The sequence below is a fragment of the Odocoileus virginianus genome, chromosome 5 (assembly GCF_023699985.2).
Source record: "Odocoileus virginianus isolate 20LAN1187 ecotype Illinois chromosome 5, Ovbor_1.2, whole genome shotgun sequence".
NCBI classification, from domain to species: domain Eukaryota; kingdom Metazoa; phylum Chordata; class Mammalia; order Artiodactyla; family Cervidae; genus Odocoileus; species Odocoileus virginianus.
The window spans coordinates 34,844,911-34,869,793 of NC_069678.1; the positions used below are offsets into that span (position 1 = coordinate 34,844,911).

At 36.5% G+C, this 24,883-nt stretch overlaps 1 protein-coding gene across 5 annotated transcripts in view; it reads right to left on the reverse strand.

The window, feature by feature from the left end:
- PTBP2 (polypyrimidine tract binding protein 2) overlaps positions 1 to 18,309 on the reverse strand; it is an 83,565-nt gene extending 65,256 nt beyond the window's left edge. For 2 of the 5 annotated variants that reach the window (XM_020869375.2, XM_020869374.2), the window contains exons 1-2: positions 18,177 to 18,309; positions 16,504 to 16,534 (exon numbers count right to left, since the gene is read on the reverse strand). In XM_020869375.2, coding sequence (XP_020725034.1) covers positions 16,504 to 16,534; positions 18,177 to 18,184 — 39 coding nt within the window. In that variant the 5' untranslated portion in view covers positions 18,185 to 18,309. Of the gene's footprint in view, positions 1 to 16,503; positions 16,535 to 17,264; positions 17,532 to 18,176 lie in introns of those variants that run through there. The other 3 variants (XM_020869377.2, XM_020869376.2, XM_070467759.1) reach the window with 2 other exon arrangements.
- Between the last annotated feature and the right edge of the window lie 6,574 nt (positions 18,310 to 24,883).

Genomic DNA, 24,883 nt, shown 5'->3' on the forward strand with positions numbered 1-24,883 from the left:
ATATGTCCTATTTTGTTAGCTTTGTCAATTAAAAAAATTTGGAAACAATAACAAACATAAAAGTCATTGGCACCTTTGCACCCACATTATTACTGTCTCTAAAGACCAGGTCCCACTAAAGGACCCATGATTTCCAGCTAACTAAAATTTTTGAGAAAAAAATAATACTTTAGGTAAGTAGCAAAACTAGTGATACTATGAGCTGCTGATGGCCCAAGATGAGGAAATTTAAACATTTTTAAAGAAATGATCAGTAAGACTAAATGTAAAAATCCTTGCCTTCACAATGACACTTTCATCAACAATAAAGAATTCTCGTTACACTGGAGTTTAGGCTAGAGTTAGCAGCTCATAAGGAAAATTTTTAACAAAAATCTCTCCTATTTTTCTTTTAGTAAGAGTGTTTTGGTATAACCAAATATTTGAGAGGAAAAGTTCTTCTGAATAGAAAAATACTAAGTAACATATGCAGGAGAAGAGTATCACCACTTTTGCAACACCCAGTGGAATTACGCAATTATTATCTACTAAAACCCACTAGTACAAAAAGATGATGGAGCACTCTATGCTGGATGCATCAAGCTGAGAACACCTGAACCTACTGATATCAACAGCACAAAAAGATAACTAGACATGTTCCTTCTAGGGTGATACACTACAAATTACACAGCACATTTACAAAGTATTCTTGCTGAAAATTAAACCTCAATCTGATCAAGTCCTATTACCTGCAGGAAACCCGGGTTTGATCCCTGGACTGGGAAGATCCCCTGGAGAAGGAAATGGCAACCCACTCCAGTACTCTTGCCTGGAAAATCCCATGGACAGAGGAGCCTCGTAGGCTACAGTCCATGGGGTCACAGAGAGTCGGACACGACTGAACGACGACACACACAAGTACACAAGAGATAAAGGATATGAGAAGCAGACAAAATGACAACACAGAGGTAAAATCAGCAAAAGCATAATTTTCAAGAAATTGTATGGAATAGATGACCCAGTTTCTCTAACAGAAAATCAAGAAAGGGGGAGGGAGGGAAAAAAAATGTCCTATAAATAGACTTGCTTGAATGCATGCCATCACTTCAGTTGTTTCCGACTCTTTTCCACCCTATGGACTGTAGCCCACCAGGCTCCTCTTCCCATGGGGATTCTCCAAGCAAGAATATTGGAGTGGGTTGTCATGCCCTCCAGCAGGGATATAGACCTAAAAGTACCAAATCAGTAAGCTGCCTTTCCTTGTTCCCTGATTTAAAAAGAAAATATACAAGATTTCTTTAAAGGGATCAGGAAATTCTGACTACTACTGCTGGAGATTACATGGTATTAAGAAATTATTTTAGGGACTTCCCTAGTTGTACAGTGGATAAGACTCCACCTGCTAATGCAGGGCACATGGGCTTGATCCCTGGTCTGGGAAGATCCCACATGCAGAAGAGCAACTGAGTTTATGCACCAGAACAACTGAGCCCACACTATAGAGTCCCTGTCCTTGCTCCACAACAAGAGAAACCACCACAATGAGAAGCCTGCACACTGCAACAAGATAAAGTCAAAGTTAGCAATGAAAACCCGGGGCAACCAAAAAGTAACTTAAAAAAATTAATTTTAGTGGCCGGATGGGATGGGCAAAATAAGTGAAGGTAATTAAGTGATACAAACTTCCAGTTCTAAATAAGTTACTGGGATGTAATGCACAGCATGGGGAATGTAGTAACAATATTGTAATAATTTTATATGGTCACAAATGGTTACTAGACTTACAGTGACCAATTTGTAATGTGTATAAATGTTGAATCATTAAAATCATAATATAGTGTATCAACTACATTTGACATTTCCCCCTGGAGGAGGAAATGGCAACCCACTCCAGTATTCTTGCCTGGAGAATCCCATGAAGAGAAGCCTGGCAGGCTCCATGGGATTGCGAAGTCAGACACGACTGAGCGATTAACACACTCAACTACACTTAAACAAAAACAAAAAAATTCTTTAAAATTTTATTAGGTATAATGATAAAAATATCTTCAAGAGACTGTATCTGCTAGAGATACACAATGAAATATTTAGGAATGATATAAAATTGTCGCTATGATTTGCTTTAATATTCTTCCAAAGGAAGGCAAAAGAAGTGTACTATTATACCATTCACCCCACGTCTGTACATTTTGAAGCTTTCACAAAGCTTAAAAAAGTGACAAAGGTAAAAGACACTGATGGAAGAAATTGAAGAAGACCCAAATGGAAAGATATTCTTTCCATTTATGCTCATGGATTGGAAGTATACTGTTAAAATGCCCATACTACTCAGAGCAATCTACAGATTCAAAGCAATCATCAAAATCCCAATGAAATTCTTCATAAAATAGAAGAAAAAAAAATCCTAAAATCTGTATGAAACAACAAAAAATCCCTAAGAACCAAAGCAATCTTGAGAAAGAACAAAAGTGGAGGCAGCACACCTCTTGGTCTTAAACTGTAATACAGAGTAACTCAAAACAGTATAATATGGGCATAAAAGCAGACTATTATAGATTAATTGTACAGAGTTCAGAAATAATCCACGGTCAGTTTACACAGAAGGAGCCAACAGTATACAGTGGGGAAAAACAGTCTCTTCAAAATGATGCTGAGAAACTTGGACAGCCTCATGCAGAAGAATGAAACTGGACCACCGTCTTTCACCACACATAAAAATGAACTCAAAATGTACTAAAAATTTGAACAGAAAGGCTGAAACTATAAAACTCCCAGAAGAAAACGTAAGTAGTAAGCGCCTTGAAATCAATGTTAGCAGTGACTTTTTGGATTTGACACCAAAAGCAAAGGCAACAAAAGCAAAAGTAATTAGGACTATGTCAAACTTTAGCTTCTGTAGGGTGAAGGAAACCATCAACAAGATGGGTGGAAGGAAAAATGTGCATATCATACATGAAATGTTAATATCAAATATATATAAGAAACTTATACAACTCAGAAAAAATAAACAGTACGATTAAAGAATGGGCAGAGGACTTAAATTAACATACAAATGACCAATAATAGGTACACAAAAAGGTACTCAATCATAAATCAGTGAAATGCCAATCAAAATCACAATGAAGTATCACCTCACACCTGTTAGGTGGATGGATGCTATCAAAAAGAAATAACGAGCATTAGCAGGGATTTGGAGAAATGGGAACACTGGGGCAATGATGATGGGACTGTAAACTGATGTACCCACTAAGGAAAATACTATGCAAGTTTCTCAAAAAATTTTACAAAATATAACTGCATGATCCAGTAATACCATTTGTGGATATTTATATAAAAGAAATAAAATCACTATCTAAACATTTGCACCCCCATGTTCACTGTAGCACTATTTACAACAGTCTAGACAGGAAAACAACTTAGGTCTCCATCAATGGATGAAGAAAATGTGGTTAATCTTCATAACAACCATAAACAGAAGAATTTACCATTTGCAACAACATGCAAATGAGGTCATAGGGCTAAGTGAAATAAGTCAGACAGAGACAAATACTGTATGATCTCATTTACCTATAAACTCTTAAAAAACAAAAACCCAAAACGCTGAATTCCAGAACCACAGTCTGGGGCAGTAGGAGGTGGGGGTAAGCGGTAAAGATGGTGGCCAAAAGGTACAAACTTGGAATTCTGACATAAAGTGAAAAAGTGAAAGTGAAAGTCACTCAGTCGTGTCCAACTCTTTGCGACCGATGAACTGTAGCCTGCCAGGCCCCTCTGTCCATGGAATTTTCCAGGCCAGAATACTGGAGTGGGTAGCCGTTCCCTCCTCCAGGGGATCTTGCCAACCGAGGGAACAAACCCAGGTCTCCCACGTTGCAGGCGGATTGTTCACCAGCTGAGCTACCAGGGAAGCCCATAAATTAGCCCTGACCATGTACACATGCTGATATAGTTAACAATATTTGAAAGTTGCCTAAAGTAAATCTTAAAAGTTCTCAGCACAAGGAAAAAAATTTAATTATGTATGGCAATGGATGTTAACTAAACTTATTCTGGTAATTGCTTCACAATTTATACATACATCAAATCATGCTGCATACCTGAAAATAATACAATGTTATATGTCAAATATATTACAATCTAAAAAAAAAAAAGGAAAAAGAGAACTCTATAAATCAAAGCTTACTGCCGAAAGTATAAACTGGTTTTTCTTAATCTTAAATGCATTTTTAAATAAGAAAATAAATATGTTTAGCATGTAAAATGACACAAAATAATAAAACAAAGCTAGCTGGGTAGAAAGAGATAAAAACAGAAATTAGTGAAATATGAAACAAAAAAATTACAGAAGCTGGTACTTTGAAAAAAACCAGTAAAATAAGGCCTCTGACAAGAAAAATAAAGGGTAAAATATGAATATGTGCTTTTAGTAAAAATAAAAAAGGGAGAATTATAAATGCTATAAAATTCTGAGAAATAGCAAAGTACTGAATAACTGAATAAATCAGTAAACTTTGATGCGAGGTGGGAGCAAGGATCAAGAGGGAGGGGACATATGTATACCTATGGCTGATTCATGTTGTTGTACTGCAGAAGCCAATACTATATTGAGAGGCAATTATCCTCCAATTAAAAAGAAATAAATCTGAAAAGTAACTTTGGAAGAAATCAAACTATTTGTCAAAAAAAGCCTCTCTTTCTCCTCATGCCTTACACACAAGCTGTTTAAAATCCTTGCAACATGTAGGACAAATGATGGGAAGTACAATGCATCAGCTTTGGTAAAATTGCCAGTGATTTATTTTCCTTTTTGCCTAAAGCATTAAGTTTCTGCATTGAGCATGTCTTTTACAAATAAAGAAAATATCATGGAGAAGAAATATGCTCTCCAATTAATTTATAAATTTAGTACAATTATAATCAAAAATCAAAAGCCTTCATGGAACCCAGCCATCTTATCTTGTATATTATACACACACACACACACACACACACACACACATATATATTTACATGAAAAAAAAAAAATGCCAAGGACAGTTTTAAGAAAAGTTGTGAAATTTACTCACCAAAATTCCAAGACTTATCATGATGCTACATTAAATTAAGACATGTATTGATAGCAATAGGATAGTCACAAACAATGAAACAGAAGAGATAGCCCAGGGAAGTTTCTCACATATATGGAAATATGACAATTAATACTGCAGATCAGTAGGAAAAACATGAATCAATCAAGTTTGTAGCAAATTTATTAGCCATAAGAGGAAAAAATCATATAACCTTTATAACACACTAAAATTAAATTTCAAGTAGACTGAGGCCCTAAATGTGAAAATCAAAATTTTTAAATGTTCAAAATAAAATCTGGAAGACTATATAAAAGAGCAATTTAAAACAAATTTCTTAAAGCTAAAACAAATTTAATGTTTGTATTTCAAATCTAACATCATTTAAAAAAAAAATAGCCACGACAGGAAGTTTACCTGTACCTTGTACAACAAAGCTGTAGTACCAACAATACATAAAAACTCCTAAGAATCAGTAAAAGGAAAAGCTCCTTAAATCAATATATAAAAACTCCAAGAAAATAAAAACTTTGAAGCTGACTTTACTAGTGCTCCTTCTCAGGATTTACAGATTTACAGGAATCTCTAGTGGCTCAGATGGTAAAGCATCTGATTACAATGCGGGAGACCTGGGTACAATCCCTGGGTCGGGAAGGTCTTCTGGAGAAGGAAATGGCAACCCACTCCAGTATTCTTGCCTGGAAAATCCCATGGACGGAGGAGCCTGGTGGGCTACAGTCCCTGGGGTCGCAAAGAGTCGGACATGACTGAGCGTCTTCACTCACTCGCTCACTTACAGATTAAAGAACTATAATAAAAAGCATCACCATCATTTGAGCAGTTATGTACCATTCTGTGCTAATTCTTTTACATACTGTTCAATCAAGACAACTTTTGAAATAGGTCCCGTTACACCCATTTTAGAAATTGTAAGACTGAAACTCAGAGGTTACCTTGTTCAGTATCAACTCATCTGTTAATTCTAAATCATGTGTTTTTAATTTGACAAGATATACACTGACAAAGAGTCAGACACGACTGAGCGACTGAACTGAACACTGACAAAACATTTTTCACCATCAATAATTCCAACCCTATTCTAATACTGCATCTTTATTATAAAAATTTTACTTGGACTTTCAAGATACACATCTTCACATATATCCTTTAAGAATACTGATGAACAGATACTTATCGAGCAGACTATGCTGAGCATAAACAGGTTTTTTAACAAAGTTCTTAAAACAAATGTTCTTGAAAAAAGTATCACACAGACATACGCAAAAATAAAAAATCAGCTATTATGTATCTTTTAATGGAAAAACATTCCATCACCTACAAAATATTACTAAAAATCAAGAGAACGTGATGGTCTCTAGATCCATCCACCAACTGACATATATGGAGAACATAATAATTACAACATAAGAATACAATCAGGAGATGCAGACCATGGATAACTCTGTACAACCAACAACCAGTTTTCTTCAAAAATAAAATATAATTATAAAAACCTCTCAAGGATAAAAGGATAATTTGCAGATTGAAAGAAATTTATTTACTGAATGTGTTGATCTTATTTGATCCTCAATCTTCTGTACCACTAAAAATAAAACCAGTAAACATACTACAACTTTTACAAGGCAAATAGAAATCTTAACACAAATCTGGCACTCGAGAACATTAAGCAATTGCTGATGTTGTTGTTTTTTTTTCTACTGGAGGGAGTGCATTGTGGTTGTATTTCTTTAAATTAGAGAGGGAGGGAGGGAGAGAGAGAGAACTGACTAGATCTTTAAAAGAGACACACCAAGCATTTACGAATGAAAACAAATACCCAGAATTTTTCTCAAAATAACGTAAGAGAAGAAAAGTAGAGTGTGGATAGCTTAAATTTTAGCAATGGGGTTGTTTGTTGATGATTGTTCGGACTGAGTGACAAATAAGTAACAGTTTCTGATACTACTATGTCTTTTTTCTATGTCCAAAATTTACCACAATAGCTATAACAAGAATCATTACTCAAAAACACATTTCTTCCATAACTTTTCTATTTTATTACTTTTCAAGTAAAAAGATTACCTAGTCACCTTAGCCCTTCATGAATAGCTAAAACTAAATTAAGAAAGCTATTCAGCTTTTAATTTAGCAACACAAATGAACCAAATAAGATATCTGAACAGTTAACTACAGAGGCTCATGATTCTAAGTCATAGTGCTCCATATAATACCAAAGCTAAGGATTTTGCAGCTCAGTCTAGACATTCTAAAAATAGAATAATGAGCTACTTTCATATATGGAAGCTTACAGGTTTATGGTTTTTCCAGTAGTCACGTATGGATGTGAGAGTTGGACTATAAAGAAAGCTGAGCACCGAAGAATTGATGCTTTTGGACTGTGGTGTTGGAGAAGACTCTTGAGAGTCTCTTGGACTGCAAGGAGATCCAATCAGTCCATCCTAAAGGAAATCAGTCCGGAATGTTCATTGGAAGGACTGATGTTGAAGCTGAAACTCCAATACTTTGGCCACCTGATGCAAAGAGTTGACTCATTGGAAAAGACCATGATGCTGGGAAAGACTGAAGGTAGGAGAAGGGGACAACAAAGGATGAGATGGTTGAATGGCATCACCAACTTAATGGACATGAGTTTGAGTAGACTCTGGGAGTTGGCAATGGACAGGGAAGCCTGGCGTGCTGCAGTCCATGGGGTCGCAAAGAGTTGGACACAACTGAGCGACTGAACTGGTATATGGAATACTGCCTACCACATGAAGTACAAACTTTCTGCCTACCTATCTGACATCCTATATTTTCTCTCCCTCCCACATACAAACTATGCAGTACAATTCAAATGATTCAGCTGATTATTCAATGGTTATGAATCTGTGGCAGCCTATTGACACAACTTTAGACAGGTCTTTCCCTCAACACATACTGCTCAGTTCTGCTCCCAAACATTTACATGTACTGGTCACAGTCCACCAAATTCATAAAATCTACTCTGATTCTACCAACTAATGTTCCCTACTGTAGTCTTAGGGCACTTTCATAAACCTTGTTTTAGTATATTTATGTCTTTAACTAGATGAGGTCCTGGAAGACACAGCTCTTTTGGATCTCCAGGGAAAAGGAAGAATGTTAAGCAATAAAATTGGCACAGACTTTTTTACTGATAAGTAGCTCATGAGATTATGAGCATATTGAAGGCAGAGACCCTTCAAGAGTCATTAAGTATACTGAGTATGTACTATGTAATACGTACTACCAATGATGGAAATCAACAGAACAAGTGAGGTCTCTGTTCTCAAGACACAGACGTTCTATTCTCAGTGTCCTTGCATCACCAGGTTTTAACACAGTGCTGTCATTTAGTAGACACACTATAAATGTCTTTAATTTGAATTTCTAATATAAATACCCTAGCAAGCATTATGTAACATTTTAAGAAAACTCAAAACCTAAAAACCCGAATAACACAGTTTATGGTTAAAATACTGGTCATCAATCAGTTATATTCAACTACTACAGAAAAGGTTATGTTTAGTACTATTTTATTGCAATTATCTAGGAAAGCCAATGATGCTGAATAAAATATCCATATTACAACTCTGTCTTTGCATTCAGCAGTTTACAACTGGTGCTTTCAAAATTCTAGTGAAATTTAACCTGAAAAAAGCTAACTACTTGGGTCCATTATTCTGCAAGAATTTCAGAGAGGCAAAATGGTTAAGAGTATAGAAATAATCTGTGAAACGAATCACCAAGAGATTAAAAAAAAAAACTTTTTTTAAGAAATGCAACAAACTTCCTATTAAAATCTACAAAACAGAAATTTGTATTTTTCTGTTTCACAGTCTCACTGACCTAACCAAATAAAAAGGGGTCTATAAAGAAGGCTAAGTGCCCAAGAATTGATACTTTTGAACTCTGGTGTTGGAGAAGACTCTTGAGAGTCCCTTGGACTGCTAGGAGATCCAACCAGTCCATCCTCAAGGAAATCAGGCCTGAATATTTATTGGAAGAACTGATGCTGAAGCTGAAACTCCAATACTTTGGCCACCTGATGCAAAGAACTGACTCACTGGAAAAGACCCTGATGCTGTAAAAGACTGAAGGCAGGAAGAGAAGGGATCAGCAGAGGATGAGATGGTTGGATGGCATCACCAACTCAATGGACATGAGTTTGAGTGAACTCCAGAAGTTGGTGATGGACAGGGAGGCCTGGTGTGCTGCAGTCTGTGGGGTCGCAGAGTCGTATACAACTGAGGGACTAAACTAATTAACATCAATGAAAACATTCATAGGGATAATGAAAAATGAGATTTCAACATACCCCAGAGCTACAAAAACTGGATATTCTATATGTAGTATAAATTGGTTAATATTAATAAAGGACTTAGTTCATGAAAAATACTTTTTATGTACAATCACATTTAATATTCAATTTATAAATTGAGAATTTAATCTCAATTCTAAAGAAACTTAAGTTTAAAATGTTTAAGTATCAAACAGAAAAAAAAGCTGAATTATACTACTTAATAATTCAAATGTGCTTCCCTGGTGGCTCAGATGGTAAAGAATCTGCCTGCAATGCAGGAGACACAGGTTCAATTCCTGGGTTGGGAAAATCCCCCGGAGAAGGGAATGACTACCCACTCCAGTATTCTTGCCTGGAGAACCCCATGGACCAGGGAGCCTGGTGGGCAACATCTAAATGCCCAAAAATGTAATAAAACTGTAGGGAAAAAGTACCTATAATACATATGAATCAATTATCTTTTTATATAGAGTTGAACTAACAAGATAATCACTAAAATAGATCACATATTCAAAGAGGCAGTTCACAGAAACAGAAAGCCAAAGTTTTAAAATCTCTCCTATTTCAAAATATAAATTACAAAGCTTTTTTTACCCTAAAATTAGGTAATATTCTAAATTTTCATTAAAACTCAGAATTGGTAAGGGTGCAGAAAAACAAGCACTCCCATACACAATCATAGAAAACAAATGAGTAAGAATCTTTTTGGCATTGTGGTTTTAATAAACTCTTTAACTGGAATTTAATTTGACACAGCATTTTTACTTTTACTTTTAATATGCTCACCTGTTAACTGCAAAAATAATTAAATCAAAATATTAGTCGATGTGGAACTAAACTGTGATGTGTAAAGCAGCTACACTGTGATGCACCCATGTAACAAAGAAGACAAAACTATAATTGCAGAGACCATATTAAGTAAATTTTTTAAGTGAACTTCTACTTCTGGCCAAGAAGGTGTAACAATGGACCAATCTGCCCTACTTAGGAAAACAAAAAAGTCACACATAATATATACAACACTGTTTTTCAAGACCACTGGACACTAGACAATGATGGACCATGGGACAGGCCATGATTTTCCCAGCTTACTGGCTTGAGAAAATCCAGGTCAAGGCCCATCTCTGATCAGGAAACCAAGTTGAACTTCAAAAATTCCCTGAGAGTTAAAAGTCAAAAAACCAAGATCAAAGCAGCTCAGGTTTGTTTGGCAGAGTTCAAGAAAGAGGTACACAAAGAGAACTCTGGAAATCTGCAGAGAATCCTGAGTATTCAAGGCAAGTGCATAACTATGTAAAGAAGAAGGTTATTTCTCTTGTTGTTTAAGTCTTTTAAAAAGATAAATGACTACTTAAAGAATGCACTATAGAATTTATAACACGTAGAAGTAAAATGCTACAATAACAATAGTACACAGGCCAAAAGGGGAGAAGTATTCTAATACTTTAATGGCAGAGAGCCAAGAGGAACTACAAAAGCCTCATGATGAGGGTGAAAAAGGAGTGTGAAAAAGTTGGCTTGAAACTCAAAATTAAAAAAACTAAGATCAATCATCCGATCCCACCACTTAATGGCAAATAAAAGGGGAAAAAGTGGAAACAAGTGACAGATTTTATCTTCCTGGGCTCCAAAATAACTTTAGGCAATGACTGCAGCCATGAAATTAAAAGACACTCGCTCCTTGGAAGAAAAGCTATGACAAAACTAGACAGCACATTAAAAAACAGAGACCTCACTTTGTCAACAAAGGTTCATATAGTCAAAGCTATGGTTTTTCCAGTAATCATGTACAGATGTGAGAGCTGGACTGTGAAGAAGGCTGAGTGCTTAAGAAATGATACTTTTGAACTGTGGTGCTAGAGAAAACTCTGAAGAGTCCCCTGGACAGCAAAGAGATCAAACCAGTCAATTCTAAAGAAAATGAACCCTGAACATTCATTGGAAGGACTGATGCTGAAGCTCCAATACTCTGACCACCTGTAGTCTACAAGAACTACACTTTAAACTGAAGGATACAAATAGTCTGAAAGTAACATGATGGAAAAAGATACACCATGTGAACTCTACTCAAAACAAAGCCAAGATGACTATTAATATTAGAAAAAGTATACCTTAAAGCAAAGAAGATTACCATGAATAAAAATGGTCACTGTATAATAATAAAGAGGTGAATGAATAAGAGGACATAGTAATCTTAAACATTCATGTACTAGTTGTAATTTCAAAAATATAAAGTGAAAATGAAATAAATGCAGGGCAAAACAAATGAATGCATAATATAGGAGATTTCAATATCATTTTTACAGTAAGTGACAGCAATAGAAAGATTAGGAAAGACATCACTTGAACAACACTACCAGTAAGCATGACCTAGTTGACATGTACAGAACATATCACCTAACAACTGAATACACCTCTCTATAAAGCACTTAAAACTAACAGGATATATTATATCTAAACCATAAGATAAGAAAAAATTACAAAGATTTAAGTCTTCCAAAATATGTTCTCCAAGCACAATGAATTAAATTAGAAACAAAGAAAAAAAAAAGCATATGGAAAATTCCAAATACTTGGAAGTTAAATAACATACCTCTCAATTACCCATGGGTCAAAGAAATAAACATGGTAGATGTACTCTGAACTGAATGAAAAGAAGCTTACATGTCAAAACTTGAGGGATGCCATGAAAGCAATATTTGTATGAAAATACATAACATTAATCTGCTGTATTAGAAAAGATACCATGTCAACTACATCAACTTTAACATTAAACAGGAAAAAAGCAAAGTAAATACAAAGCAGAACATTAGAACAGCAGAAATCAATAAAATGGGAAATGGAAAACAGAAAACTCAATGAAGCCAAAAGCTGATTATTTAAGTTAACAAAATCAATGTATTTCTAGCCAGACTGATAAGGGAAAAGAGAAGACACTAATTATCGGTATCAGGAATGAGAGAGGTGACATCACCATAGATTCTACATATTAAAAATATAAAAATGTAATACAATTTTTTTAAACAACCCTACAAATTAGTTTAGCAACTTTCATGAAAAAGTTTAGCAACTTTGATGAAACAGACTAATTCTATGAAAACAAAATTGCCAAAGCTCACTCAAAAGGAAAAGGATAATCTGAATAGTCCTATATCTATTCAATAAATTGAATGTGTAGTTTAAAACCTTCCCACAAAAACAGCAAACCCATACAGCTTCACTGATGAACTGTAACAAACATTTAAGAAAAAAATGTCATTTAAGGTATTTAATTTCAGCAACAAAGTAAGAATGCTTGCTCTCCTTAAACACTGCACTAGATGCCTTCTCATACTTAGTGACTGAACAACTAAATGCCATAGGTAAGAAAAAGAAAAGACATCCAGATAGAAAATATGATAAACAGTGTACACAGAAATGATGGCATCCACCAAAAAGCTGTACACTGTAATAAAAATGTCTGGCAAATGTGCAAAATACAAAAACAATGGGTAAAAATAATATTTCTATATATTAATAACAAATGAACATTTTTTAAAATTACTTAGAATAGCACCCCAAAAAAATACAAAATAAGGATAAATCTGAGTAAAACAAACAAACAAAATCTGTATAGTGAAAACTAAAAACACTGCTCCAAAAAGTAAAAGAATGAATTAAATGTTAAAATAATTTGTGTTCAAGGGTGAAAAAAATCAACAATAAGACGTTAATTTCCCCAAATTGCTCTACTAATTCAAGTTAATTTCAATTAAATTCCAGCAGGCCTTTCTGTAGAAACTGACTCATAGGAAAATGTAAAGGACCCAGAAGAGCCAAAACAACTTTTAAAAAAACAAAGTTCTACTTTATTTCAAGATCTGATATAAAACTACAGTAATTAAGACAGCACATTTTTGGCTACTAAATAGACAAAAACGGGTCAATGGAAAAGAATATATAACAGACACAGAATCATATGTAGATACATAACTGTTTTTGACTAAGATGCACAGTCAATTCAATAGAAAAAAAGTCTTTTCAACAAATCATGCTAAAAAAAGTGAATGTCCACATTCAAATCCAAAAAATCTTGATTCATACACTGCATCATATTAAAAATAGTTAAAAAGAACTTAAATGTAAAACTAAAAACTATAAAATCTATCAGAAAACAAAGGAGAGAGAGAAGTCTTCATGACCTGGAGTTTCACAAGGATGGCCTGTTTTTGTTACTTAGTCGCTAAGTCACTTCAGACTCTTGTGACTCCATGGACTGCAACCCACCAGGCTCCTCTGTCCATGGTATTTCCCAAGGAAACATACTAGAGTGGTTGCCATTTCCTTCTCCAGGGAACCTTCCTCACCCAGGGACTGAACCTGTACCTCCTCCTGCACTGCAGGCGGCTTCTTTACCCCGATGCCCTGGGAAGCCCTCAAGATGACTGAGATGTGACCAAAAGCATGAGTCACACCAACAAACACCTGGTAAACTTAAATTCATCAGAATTAAAAATGCTATTTTTCAAAACACTGCTGAGAGAATCAAAGCAAAAAAGACAGAAAATACTGTAAACCATGTATCTGATAAAGAACTTGTAACCAGAATGTAGACTTCTCAAAACTTAAGGAAATAAATCAATCTGAAAAGTGGACACTTAAACAGACTTAACCAATGACATACAGCTTGCAAAAAGTCCATGAAAAAATGTTCAACACCAGAGACACTAAAAAAATGAAAAATAAAACCACAAAGAGATTACCAGTTCACATCCACGAGACTATCTACAATTAAGAAAAAAACAGTAACAAGCACTAGAGAGGATGCAGATGGAGGACGCCACCAGCAGTAAACTGGTAGCAACGTAAAAATTTAACCACTTTGGAAAACTGCAATTTGTTAAAAAGTTAAACATTTGCCTAACTATATCATCTAGCCATTCTAATTATAGGTATTTCCTCAAGAGAAATGAAAGCATTTGTTCACAAAAAGACGTGCACCGGAATGTTCACAAAAACTTTATTTATAATAGACCCAAACTGGAAACAATCCAAATGTCCCTCAAGAGCTGTGTGGATAAACCAACTGCTGTATGTCTGTACAATGTAGTACTACTAAGCAATAAAAAGGAATCAACTATTGATACACAACGAGTGAAATTCCAATATAATAATGCTGAGTGGAATGATCCAGGGAAAAAGAGGATACATACTGTACGACTCTTTGTTTAAAATTCTAAAAACTGCAAACTAACCTACAGTGACAGTAGATCTGGGGTTGGTTGGGGAAAGAAAGGCAGGAGGGAAGAATTACTAAGGGGCAAAATGATACTCCTGGGGTTCATTATCCTGATAGCAGTGGTTCATAGGTGTATATATGCCAAAACACTGTATGCCTTAAATATAGGTGGTTTATCTCAAATTATATCTCAATAAAGCTTTTTTTTAAGGCACAATATGGGCCAGTACACATGGCATAAATCCATTTGTGTAACTAAACAAGGATGTTTGTATGTGGTAATATGTAAACTAGTAAGTTCAGGAAAAAAAAATGCACCAAAAAAATTTTAATGTAATTACCTACACCTAAGAAAAAGGACTGGAAATCAGGGAGAAATATTTTTCACTTGAATTTTTTTTTAACTACACACATGTATTACTTTTTTAATTTCATGAACACTTAATTACTTGCACATAAATCTGATGCCAAAGGAAAAATTCTTAACCATTATCCTAGCAGATTATAAAAATACTTCAGTTATCAAAACTTTTATATTAAACATTAGACCCAAAAAAAGGCTAGTAACCACTTTAACCATTTTCTAACATTCCCTCTTCAAACTACTAATGTAGAAAACTGCCAATAAACCACATCTGAACATCCTCTTCCAAGCATCTTCATTTCTTTCTGCTTGTTCTAGGTTTTGTGAATTCCTTTTCTCCCTATCCAGTAATTGACAACTCAAACTTGCATCATTTATATTCTTTTTAAAAATTCACTTCCAGAAGATATGCCTGGATGGTTACTACATCTGACCCTCTTAACTTAGAAAATAGCATTGCTGAATAAAAATAAATACACCTTCCCACAAAAAGCTCATTACTTCTCCCTTAATCTATATAACATGAACTTAACAGATAAGGCAAAATAGTACAGCGTGGACTTACTAGAGAGGACAGAAAATAAGCAAGAAAACACAAAATATCTCCAAGGGTTCTAAAGAATATCACATTGTTATTGATGAAATTTTAAGAATTCCAAAAATTATTTAGAATAGTCAGGCATAACTGGACTCTCAAGAGCAAACTGCCTCTCTTGACCACTCACACTTGAAGGAGGTAAATGTCTTGCATCCAACAAGTATTTGAGATCTAGGCTTGGAAGACATTTTGCCAAGCTTGGAAAATTAAAGGTTTAAGAATCATGCCCTAACAGGGCAGAAAGGTTTACAAACGGAAATTTGTAATACATCCCAATGTTAAAATGTACAAGGATTCAAGGAAATGAAAGGCCTAAGCACTACATCTAAGGTTTAAAGTATGAATAGTTTTTCTGGCCAAAATGAGTGAGGCAAGATTCTAAACAATCTCTACTGTAAGGACTAACTTTCTTTAATAGACACACAAACCAACTCTATAACTTCTGACTCAAATTTGAAGCAAACTGCCTGAAGAAATTTATTTTCTTTAAAAATCAGGGTAACTGATGTCTAATGAAGCTTATTACTGGTGAAAATATCTCAAGACTTCATAACAGAAAAGCGGGGTGAAAAAAATCTTTTATTACTATAATTGTACCATTTAGGTCAAATCACTTATTTGTCCATTTAAAACCATAATTTCCCCTCAGAAAATTGGGTTATCATTTTATATTTACAAGAAGCCATGTCTGAAAGTTTTTTCAATTCCTTGAACACCATTCATACTTTAAAATGTTATTCTCAGAGACTGCTTTCCTAGGAAATTTATGGTTGTCTATTTAGGTTAAAACTACTAATATAAACCAATTTTAAAAATTCAACAAATACTTTCCACTTGAATTTTTGTAAGCTATATTATAGTTTTCAAAAGTCAACAGAAAGTTTCCATTAATGATGATAATACACTGAGTAGATCGAGGAACCCAGTTTTCATTAATTTTAAACACTGTTTTCCTACCTTTACGCCAACTGCAACCTCAGTGACAATTCTGTAAAACAAACAAACAAAAAGCTTCAACCTCTAGTTCTTCAAATGGTCATTGCTTGACTGAAACTTTTTATGATTGTTCATCATTCATAAATCTTCCACTCAAAATGCAGATGGAAAACACACACAAAGATGGTCAGTGGAACATTATCAACTTGGCTTTCTAGAAATGACTTTCAAACGCGTGAGGAAACTCAGTTTCGGTATTTTTAAAATTTCAAATAGCAAAAAGAACAAAATCCCAAAGCCTACATAATGTCCCTCTACACTTAGGTTAGTAATTTAAAACTTAATTCAACTCTTTAGCAATCTTAATAGGATGAGGAAACATGAAATTCAGTACAAATTTTGCCATCTATTTCCATGTGGATCTGGGGAAAACAGGGAAATCTGGATGTTTCATTTAGAAAATAATCTTTAGAGAACCTCTAGGATGACTCAAATTTCGTCAGTCTGTTAACTTTTATTAGATCTGCACTTGGGATCTTTAAAAAAACATCGAAATCCAGATGCTTAAAAAAACCTCGTATTTTACTTCTGACCTTTCAAATACAGTCAGATACCAATAAAAGATACTGTTTTCCTATGCTCCCAAACGGGCTGAATACGGCTATATTTCTCCCTAAAGGGTGCCTTCTTTAACAATGAGTTAAATTATTAGTCTTTTCAGGTGTGGAACCTTAAGTACCAGGGAGACCCTGGCCCCGTATCATTTCCCTCACCTCACTTACTTAGCATTCTATCTCCAGCCTCAAAGGTGCAGATGGTTCTGGCTTTTTAAGAGTTTTGTTTTTCCAGAAACTGATCAAAGTAGCTGAAAAGATGGCCCTGTGTTGACTATCTGCTCTTCTTCCTGCCACAGCTCTTAGCCTTTGCCCATGTGACTGATGTCCACCACAAACACTTCGTATTTGAGATGATTTAATTTCTGGGCCCTTCTGCCAAGCCTTCAACGGTCTTAGGCCGCACAGAACGGCATTTTTCAGCCTCCCGCCCCCACTAGCAGACTCCAGTGAAAACAAAGGAGTGTGACATCTGCCCTCCCCCTTCCTCCCGCCGCCGCACGCCTCCCCGCCCCCCTTCCCCCGCGGCTCCCACTTAGCTTTCCCCGGAGCTCCCGCCACCGGCATCTCCCCCAGCCAGGGCGGGCCAGGCGTGGCCAAGAAGGCCTGGGACTTCTAAGGAGGGGGTCCGGGGGGCCCTCTCTTCTCTCAGCGGGGAGCCCCCCCCCCCCCCCCAACGTAGGCCTCGCTCTCCGGCCGCTTCACTCGCTCCCACCAGAACCGCTCGTCCGGGGTCCGGGTCCCCGGTTACGGATCGAAATGGCTCCTAGAGGGGGGAAGGGCCGGGAGAGACGTTCTGGGGCCCCCACCCCATCCCTCGCCGCCCCTCCAAGACCCGCTGCTTCTCCGGGGTCGTCGCCCCAATGCCGGCCAAGCCTACGAGTCCGCTTTCTTCCCGTTTTCTCGACCTGAGCCCGCCGGAGGAAGCCCAGGGAGGGGTGTGTGCGATGGGGCGGGGGTTGGGTAACGGCAGCCCAGCCCTGGGAGGGGCCGCCAGAGGGTTTCTGCCCTACCCCGGACGGGGCCACAAGCGGGCCCCACTCCCCTCTCACACACCACCTGGCCAACCCCGTTACCTACCCGTCCATTGCCGAACCGAACAAAGCTTCGCTCACAAGAACCGAGCCACGCAGCCGGCGAGACACACAAGCGGAGAGAAAATGGCGGCTAGAGCCCGACGGAAATTGCCGAAGGTGCCGGAGCGCACGGGGCAGCGCGTGGCAGCGGCGGCAGCGGAAAGAGCCGAGCGCGCCGGCGCCCGGCTGCGGGCGGCGAGCGGCGGGGCGCGGGGACGGCGGGGAGGGGGCGCCGCCGCAGTGGCCTCCTACGCGCCGCCGCGCGCCTGGGGCCCTCCGCCCTTTGCGCTCTGGGCCTCGGCCTGTTGCTGAGCAGCGTGGCTTGCTTGATTTCTAGTGTACGTTCCTGCCCGAAGTCCCTGTTGCCCTGAGAGGGCACCCAGCCCTCCACACCCACTGCCCTGGACCTCGGGAGGGTGTTCCCTGGACCGCAGGACTGCCCAAAGACCTCTTCCACTTTTCCCTCCAAAGCAGGTCCCAATTTGGCTACCCTCGACTTAGATGGGCCCAGAAAAAAACTATTTCATAGCTTTTTTCTTTTTTTACTATGCCATCTTTTATTAACAGACTTCTCCATCCTCTCAAAACCCAAAACCAAAAGAAACTTTATCCCATTAACCAAGACCACTGCTCAATGAAAACAGTGCTTCTGAAGCAAGTAGACATTGGATGGAAACATAGGCCTTTGCTTCCGAACACTTGAAGTTCCAAGTGGAGGAAGACGTAATTCTCACCTCACTCAGCTGATGATTAGTGGGCACCTGTAGGAAATATTCACAATACCTGGATGGAAAAGAACACAGGTTGAGAGATGTATTAAAAAGTTGAAGATCTACCATTTGGGGGCTTGAAAGAGCAAGTGGGGATGGAAGTACTAGCTCCGTCTTTACCATTGGTTAAAGATGGAGGAAACACTACGATGGGCTACTCAAATTGACTCCCTTTTCTAGCTCTCTCACCGGTATCCTTTTAAATTTTAAAAGCATGTTGGGCAATTCCTTTAAAGTGTTTTTATCAGAGGCTCAACGTTTGAAAAGGCATCCGTTTTTGAAAAATTTGCTCAGTGGGCGACTTTTCTCTATCCTCCGTCCTTCCCCTGCAACCACAACACACACATACGCACACTTCTAATCCCGGGAATTGAAAAATATTCTCTTTGTCTCTCCAGTTACTCTCAGTGACTACTCTGGGTTTTCCTGTATCGCCTTCATACAAACCTCTTATCCTTTTACTATTTGGAATTTTACTGTACTAAATATACTTTATGATTCATGAAATTACATTGTTTTTAACTTGAACAAAACTTATAGAACATCTGGTCCAAATAGAACTCTTCAAAGCACTCAAATGGTAAAAATTCTTGATTTGCTTCAGGGATTAGAATTTCTTAAAAAAAAAAACAAAAAAACGTTATTTCCTACAGTGTCTTCCCTTTGCTTTTAACATTAACTTATGATACATAGAGGACCCATTATCAGTGCCATTAATAATCACTTTTCAAACGTTTGTGGTTTTGAACATGTATTTTCACTCAACAATTAAATTTGTAAGCTCCCAAAGGGCAGGAACTCCACCATAATTCTCTTTATTCCCCTACAGTGACTCAATCAATGTTGATTCATTAGCTCTTGTTTTATCTTGGGAAAGACAAACTGCTCCACCAAAGGAAACCTGTCCTTAGGTGGCAAAACAAACAAAAAAACTTTACCCTGTTAACCAAGTCCAAACTATAATATTCACAAAACCGTGTTTTTCTTTTTTTCCCTCTCCTAATAAAATACAAGACTATGAACAGACAATAGTCAGTGTGCTTACTTATTTAAACCCATCACTTTCTAGAAAAAAATTAAGTTTCCTTACAAGTAAAGACACAAAAAGTAGTAGGTAAAATATATAAAGTGAAATAAAGAAATAAAAGGATGATACAACATAAAACCAGAAGTGAGACTAATGCAACAACTATATCATAAAAGCATGCTGATTAAAGATTGGATTCAAATCAGAGCTCGTTTCATTTAGTAGATGTGTGGCACTAGACATGTTCATTAACCTCTCCAGGAAAAAGTTTCATTTACTGATGTTAATGGGATTTCCTCTACTGTAAATAAAAATGGGATTAAAAATAAGCCCTTCCTCCCAGATGACTGACCTTAAAAAGTCCTAATGTATGTAAAGCAGAACTCTGGCTCACTAGAGCATATAGTAAATGCTCAATAAAGGAATAAAGGGTTCTATCATCATCCTATTTTGTTGTTGTTGTTGTTACTAAGTATTATTATTCACTTGAGAAGGAACAGGTTGCAAATTTTTGGCCCTTGGATTTTTTAGCACCAATAATATTCATATAAATAAACCTATATAAAGACTTTCACAAAGGTTAAGCACATCACTAACATAATTAGATTGGCTGATATATCTAGTGGAATAAATCTGGGAAAATGTCATAGATAAATTTCTAAAACCTCATCCAAATCGAGATTTGTGTGAATTTATGAGTTAACCATGGCGGAGATTATTAATCTCAACATTAGCAGATGATCAACGTTTGTAATACATGACAAGACTATATTAGTGTTTATGACTTCCTAACAAAATAAGGCAATAAAAATTGAAGTGCCTATACAGTATTATTTTCATTTCAATATCTTTTTTCAGTATAATGATTTGTTCTTTCTCCTCTGAGTGGTAAATGTTTTGACCTTTTACAGAGATTTACACCTATGTGAACAATGATTAAATCTAAATTTCAGTGTATGTTAAGTCAAAATGAAGTCTAATATTGATGCAATAAAAATAGGAGATAGGATCTTTTCATAATATTCTGATTTTATTCCTAGCTTTACATCTTTCCTGCTTATATTACTAAAGACTTCCTTTAACTTTTTTATGCTGCTTTTCTTCTTATGAAAAGAGGAAGTAATCATAGATAGGGTCAATTAGATAATACTGGGGGAGTATGTATTTTTAGGCTAATGGAAATATTCTAAAAGTAAATTGTGGTGATAGTTATACAATATACTAAATATAAAAAAATTCATTGAATTATATACTTAATACTGATGATTTTCATAATATGTAAATTGTATATCAGTAAATCTGTCAACCAAAAAAAGCACATATCTTTAGCTACTGAGGAAACCCATCCTACCAGTTTACTGGTATATTCTTCCACATATATTTTAATGTATAAATTGATTACATACAGAGTTACATAGGTTTTGTTACAAAGTAGTAACCATAGTACACATTGTCCTATAACTTATTTTTTAACTTAAAAATATATTTTAGAGATCTGTCCTTATCAGTAACCACATTAAGAACTATTTTATTCTTTATATATGTCAACGTGCAGGCTCATTTCCTCCGTCGTGTCTAAGACTCCTTGCAACCCTATGGACTATAGCCCACCAGATTCCACTGTCCATGGGATTTCCCAGACAAGAATACTGGGGTAGGTTGCCATTTCCTTCTCCAGGGGACCTTCTCAGCCCAGGGATCAAACACATGTCTCCTACTTTGGCAGGCAGTTTTTCTTTACCACGGAGCCACCAGGGAAGCCCCCATTCTTTATATATAACTGCATAATATTCCATCAAAGAAGAATAATGATTTATTTAACTAGAACTCATAGATAATACTTATGTTGCCTCCAATCTTGCTATTTACAAACAATTTCGTGATGAATATTCCTATTTCTAGGTCATTTTTCACATGTATGAATATATCTTCTGGATAGATACTATAAATTTCTGGGTAGAATGCAATTTTTATTTTAAAAGATCCTATCAAATTACCTTCCAGGTCCTTGAGTCCTTGCTGGAAAATATTACCAATTCTTATCATTAAAAAGGGCTGATATCTCTAAATTACAAGGAGTTCCTAAAAATAAAAAAATCAAAGTCTAACAACCAAATTTTAAAAATGGGAAAGCATAGGAATGGAATATTAACAAACATCATAGGAAAGTAAAAGCAAAAATTATAAATCCTCAGCCTCACTTATACTAAGAAACATCCAAAGTAAAACTGTACTAATGTCCTAATTTCACCTGTCAATGCCCACCTTCCTCCTTCACCTCAGGCAAATATCACACAAAGCTGAGTACTGAAAGGATTCCTTTCCAAAGTATCAATTGTGAAAGTAGAATAAAGATACCTCTAGATATCAGTTCAGTTCGGTTCAGTTGCTCAGTCCAACTCTTTGCAACCTATGGACTACAGCATGCTGGGCTTCCCTGTTCATCACCAGCACCCAGAGCTTGCTCAAACTCATGTCCGTCAAGTCAGTGATGCCATCCAACTATCTCATCCTCTGTTGTCCCCTTTTCTTCCTGCCTTCAATCTTTCCCAGCATCAGGGTCTTTTCCAATGAGTCATTTCTTTGTATCAGGTGGCCAAAGTATTGGACTTTCAGCTTCAGCATCAGTCCTTCTGATGAATACTCAGGACTGATTTCCTTTAGGATTGACTGGTTGGATCTCCTTGCAGGCCAAGGGATTCTCAAGAGTCTTCTCCAACACCACAGTTCAAAAGCATCAATTCTTCAGGGCTCAGCTTTCTCTATAGTCTAACTCTCACATCCATACATGACTACTGGAAAAATCATAACTTTGGCTAGATGGATCTCTGTTGGCAAAGTAATGTCTCTGCTTTTTAATATGCTGTCTAGGTTGGTCATAGCTTCTTTCAAGGAGCAACTATCTTTTAATTTCATGGTTGCAGTCACCATCTGCAGTGCTTTTGGAGCTCAAGAAAATAAAGTCTGTCACAGTTTTCATTGTTTCCCCTTCTGTTTGCTATGAAATGATGAGACTGGATGCCATGATCTTCATTTTTGATTGTTGAGTTTTAAGCCAGCTTTTCACTGTCTTTCACTTTCATCAAGAGGCTTTTTAGTTTTTCTTCATTTTCTGCCATAAGGGTGGTGTCATCTGTGTATCTGAGGTTATTGATATTTCTTCTGGCAATCTTGATTCCAGCTTGTGCTTCATCCAGCCTGGCATTTCTCATGATGTACTCTGCATGTAAGTTAAAAAGCAGGGTGATAATATACAGCCGTGATGTACTCCTTTCCCAATTTGGAACCAGTCTGGTGTTCCATGTCCGGTTCTAACTCTTTCTTCTTGACCTGCAGCCTTTCCCTTCTCTAGGGGATCTTCCCAACCCAGGGATCAAACCCAGGTCTCCAAAATTGCAGGTGGATTCTCTACCAGCTGAGCCACCAGGGAAATCCACCTCTGGATATACTAAATGTCAAAAAGTTTATTCCTTACACACTTTTAATTCATCAGTCTTCTGGAAGACATATTTCCCAATGAAGCAATGTATCAGTAAAGAAGACATGGTACCCAGGAAACCAGAGATCCAACATGTAAGAGAAGAAAATTAGGCATCAATGAAAGAAGGCCTAGGCCAACAGCTATACAGCCATATAGCAGTCCTAGGGTTCCAATGCAGTATGAGACCAGAGAGCTCCAGAAAACATGTCTCCAAGGAAAAACATGGAACTTATAGACTGAAAATGTCTGACTATATTGAGCAGAGTTTTATAGCACTCTTGGCAAGCTTAGGGGCAAAATTAAAGATACATGGAAACTTTAAAAAAATTAGTTTCAAGATAAATAAAAAGTTGTAAGGAGATGTACACTGTGAATCAGTTATAAAAATAGTTACATCTCCATAAAAATGTAAGCACTGAATATTAATAAAATTAAGAGTGTGAAGCAATTTCATGGGAGGATGGAAGAGAAGCATGGATGTATGCATATGTGTATGTGATGGGAATGCAAATTCTCATGTTCCAAAGTAGGAAGCCAATAGATAATGTCTAGCATTTATAGGTGAGAAAATGGCAGATGAACATACTGTTCAGAAGCATGGAGGTAAATACCAGGAGAATCAGGAAAGAGTAGAATGCAGTTGTTTTTGCGGCATAATACTTGGGGATAAGAAAAGGGTGAGACAAAAGAATATAGTTTGGATTTTGTTTATTTCATGATAAATCTTCCAAAACTATGTACTTTTTAAGTTTTGTGCATGTGTTACTTTGGTAAAAATAAATTTTACATTAAAAAAAGAAAGGATTAGATGGCAGCGAGCAAAGGACTGTCTTAGCACAAACATTGCCTCTTTTGTATTCTGCAAAAGTGACTGCTTATCTACATGTTCACTGAAAAAAGCTCAGCATAGCTGGCTGTCCTTCCTATATTGTGCATATAATAAAGATTATTCTTGGAAGAGAACACAATAGTTTAAGCGGATCAGCAGTTTTTAGAATGATCATGCATAAAGAACTAAACTAAGGGAGCGAATGTGAAAAATAAAGAAAAATGTGCAGAAAAGTAAAAGATGAAAAATATGTTAAATACCAAAGAAACAACATCATTTTGTTTTATAATATCATAAACTATGAAATAGTATAAATGTATTATAAAATCCACATTATAATTTACTTACCTTTATGCAAATAACCACACAAATGATGACTGACAAGTGGTCTGCAAATAAAACTACAACTTTTAAAGCTCATTCCTGGAATGAGTAACTCTTCCAAACTAACTTTCTTTGGTAACTTCACACAGTAAGGAACCAAATAACAAATGGAAACCTTCGGCCTTTTCAAAATCCATTTTAATAATCTAGAGTGTTCAAAGTAATTTGAATACATTTGCTCCTTAACACCAGCAATGAAAAATGAGAAATGAGAGCTGAA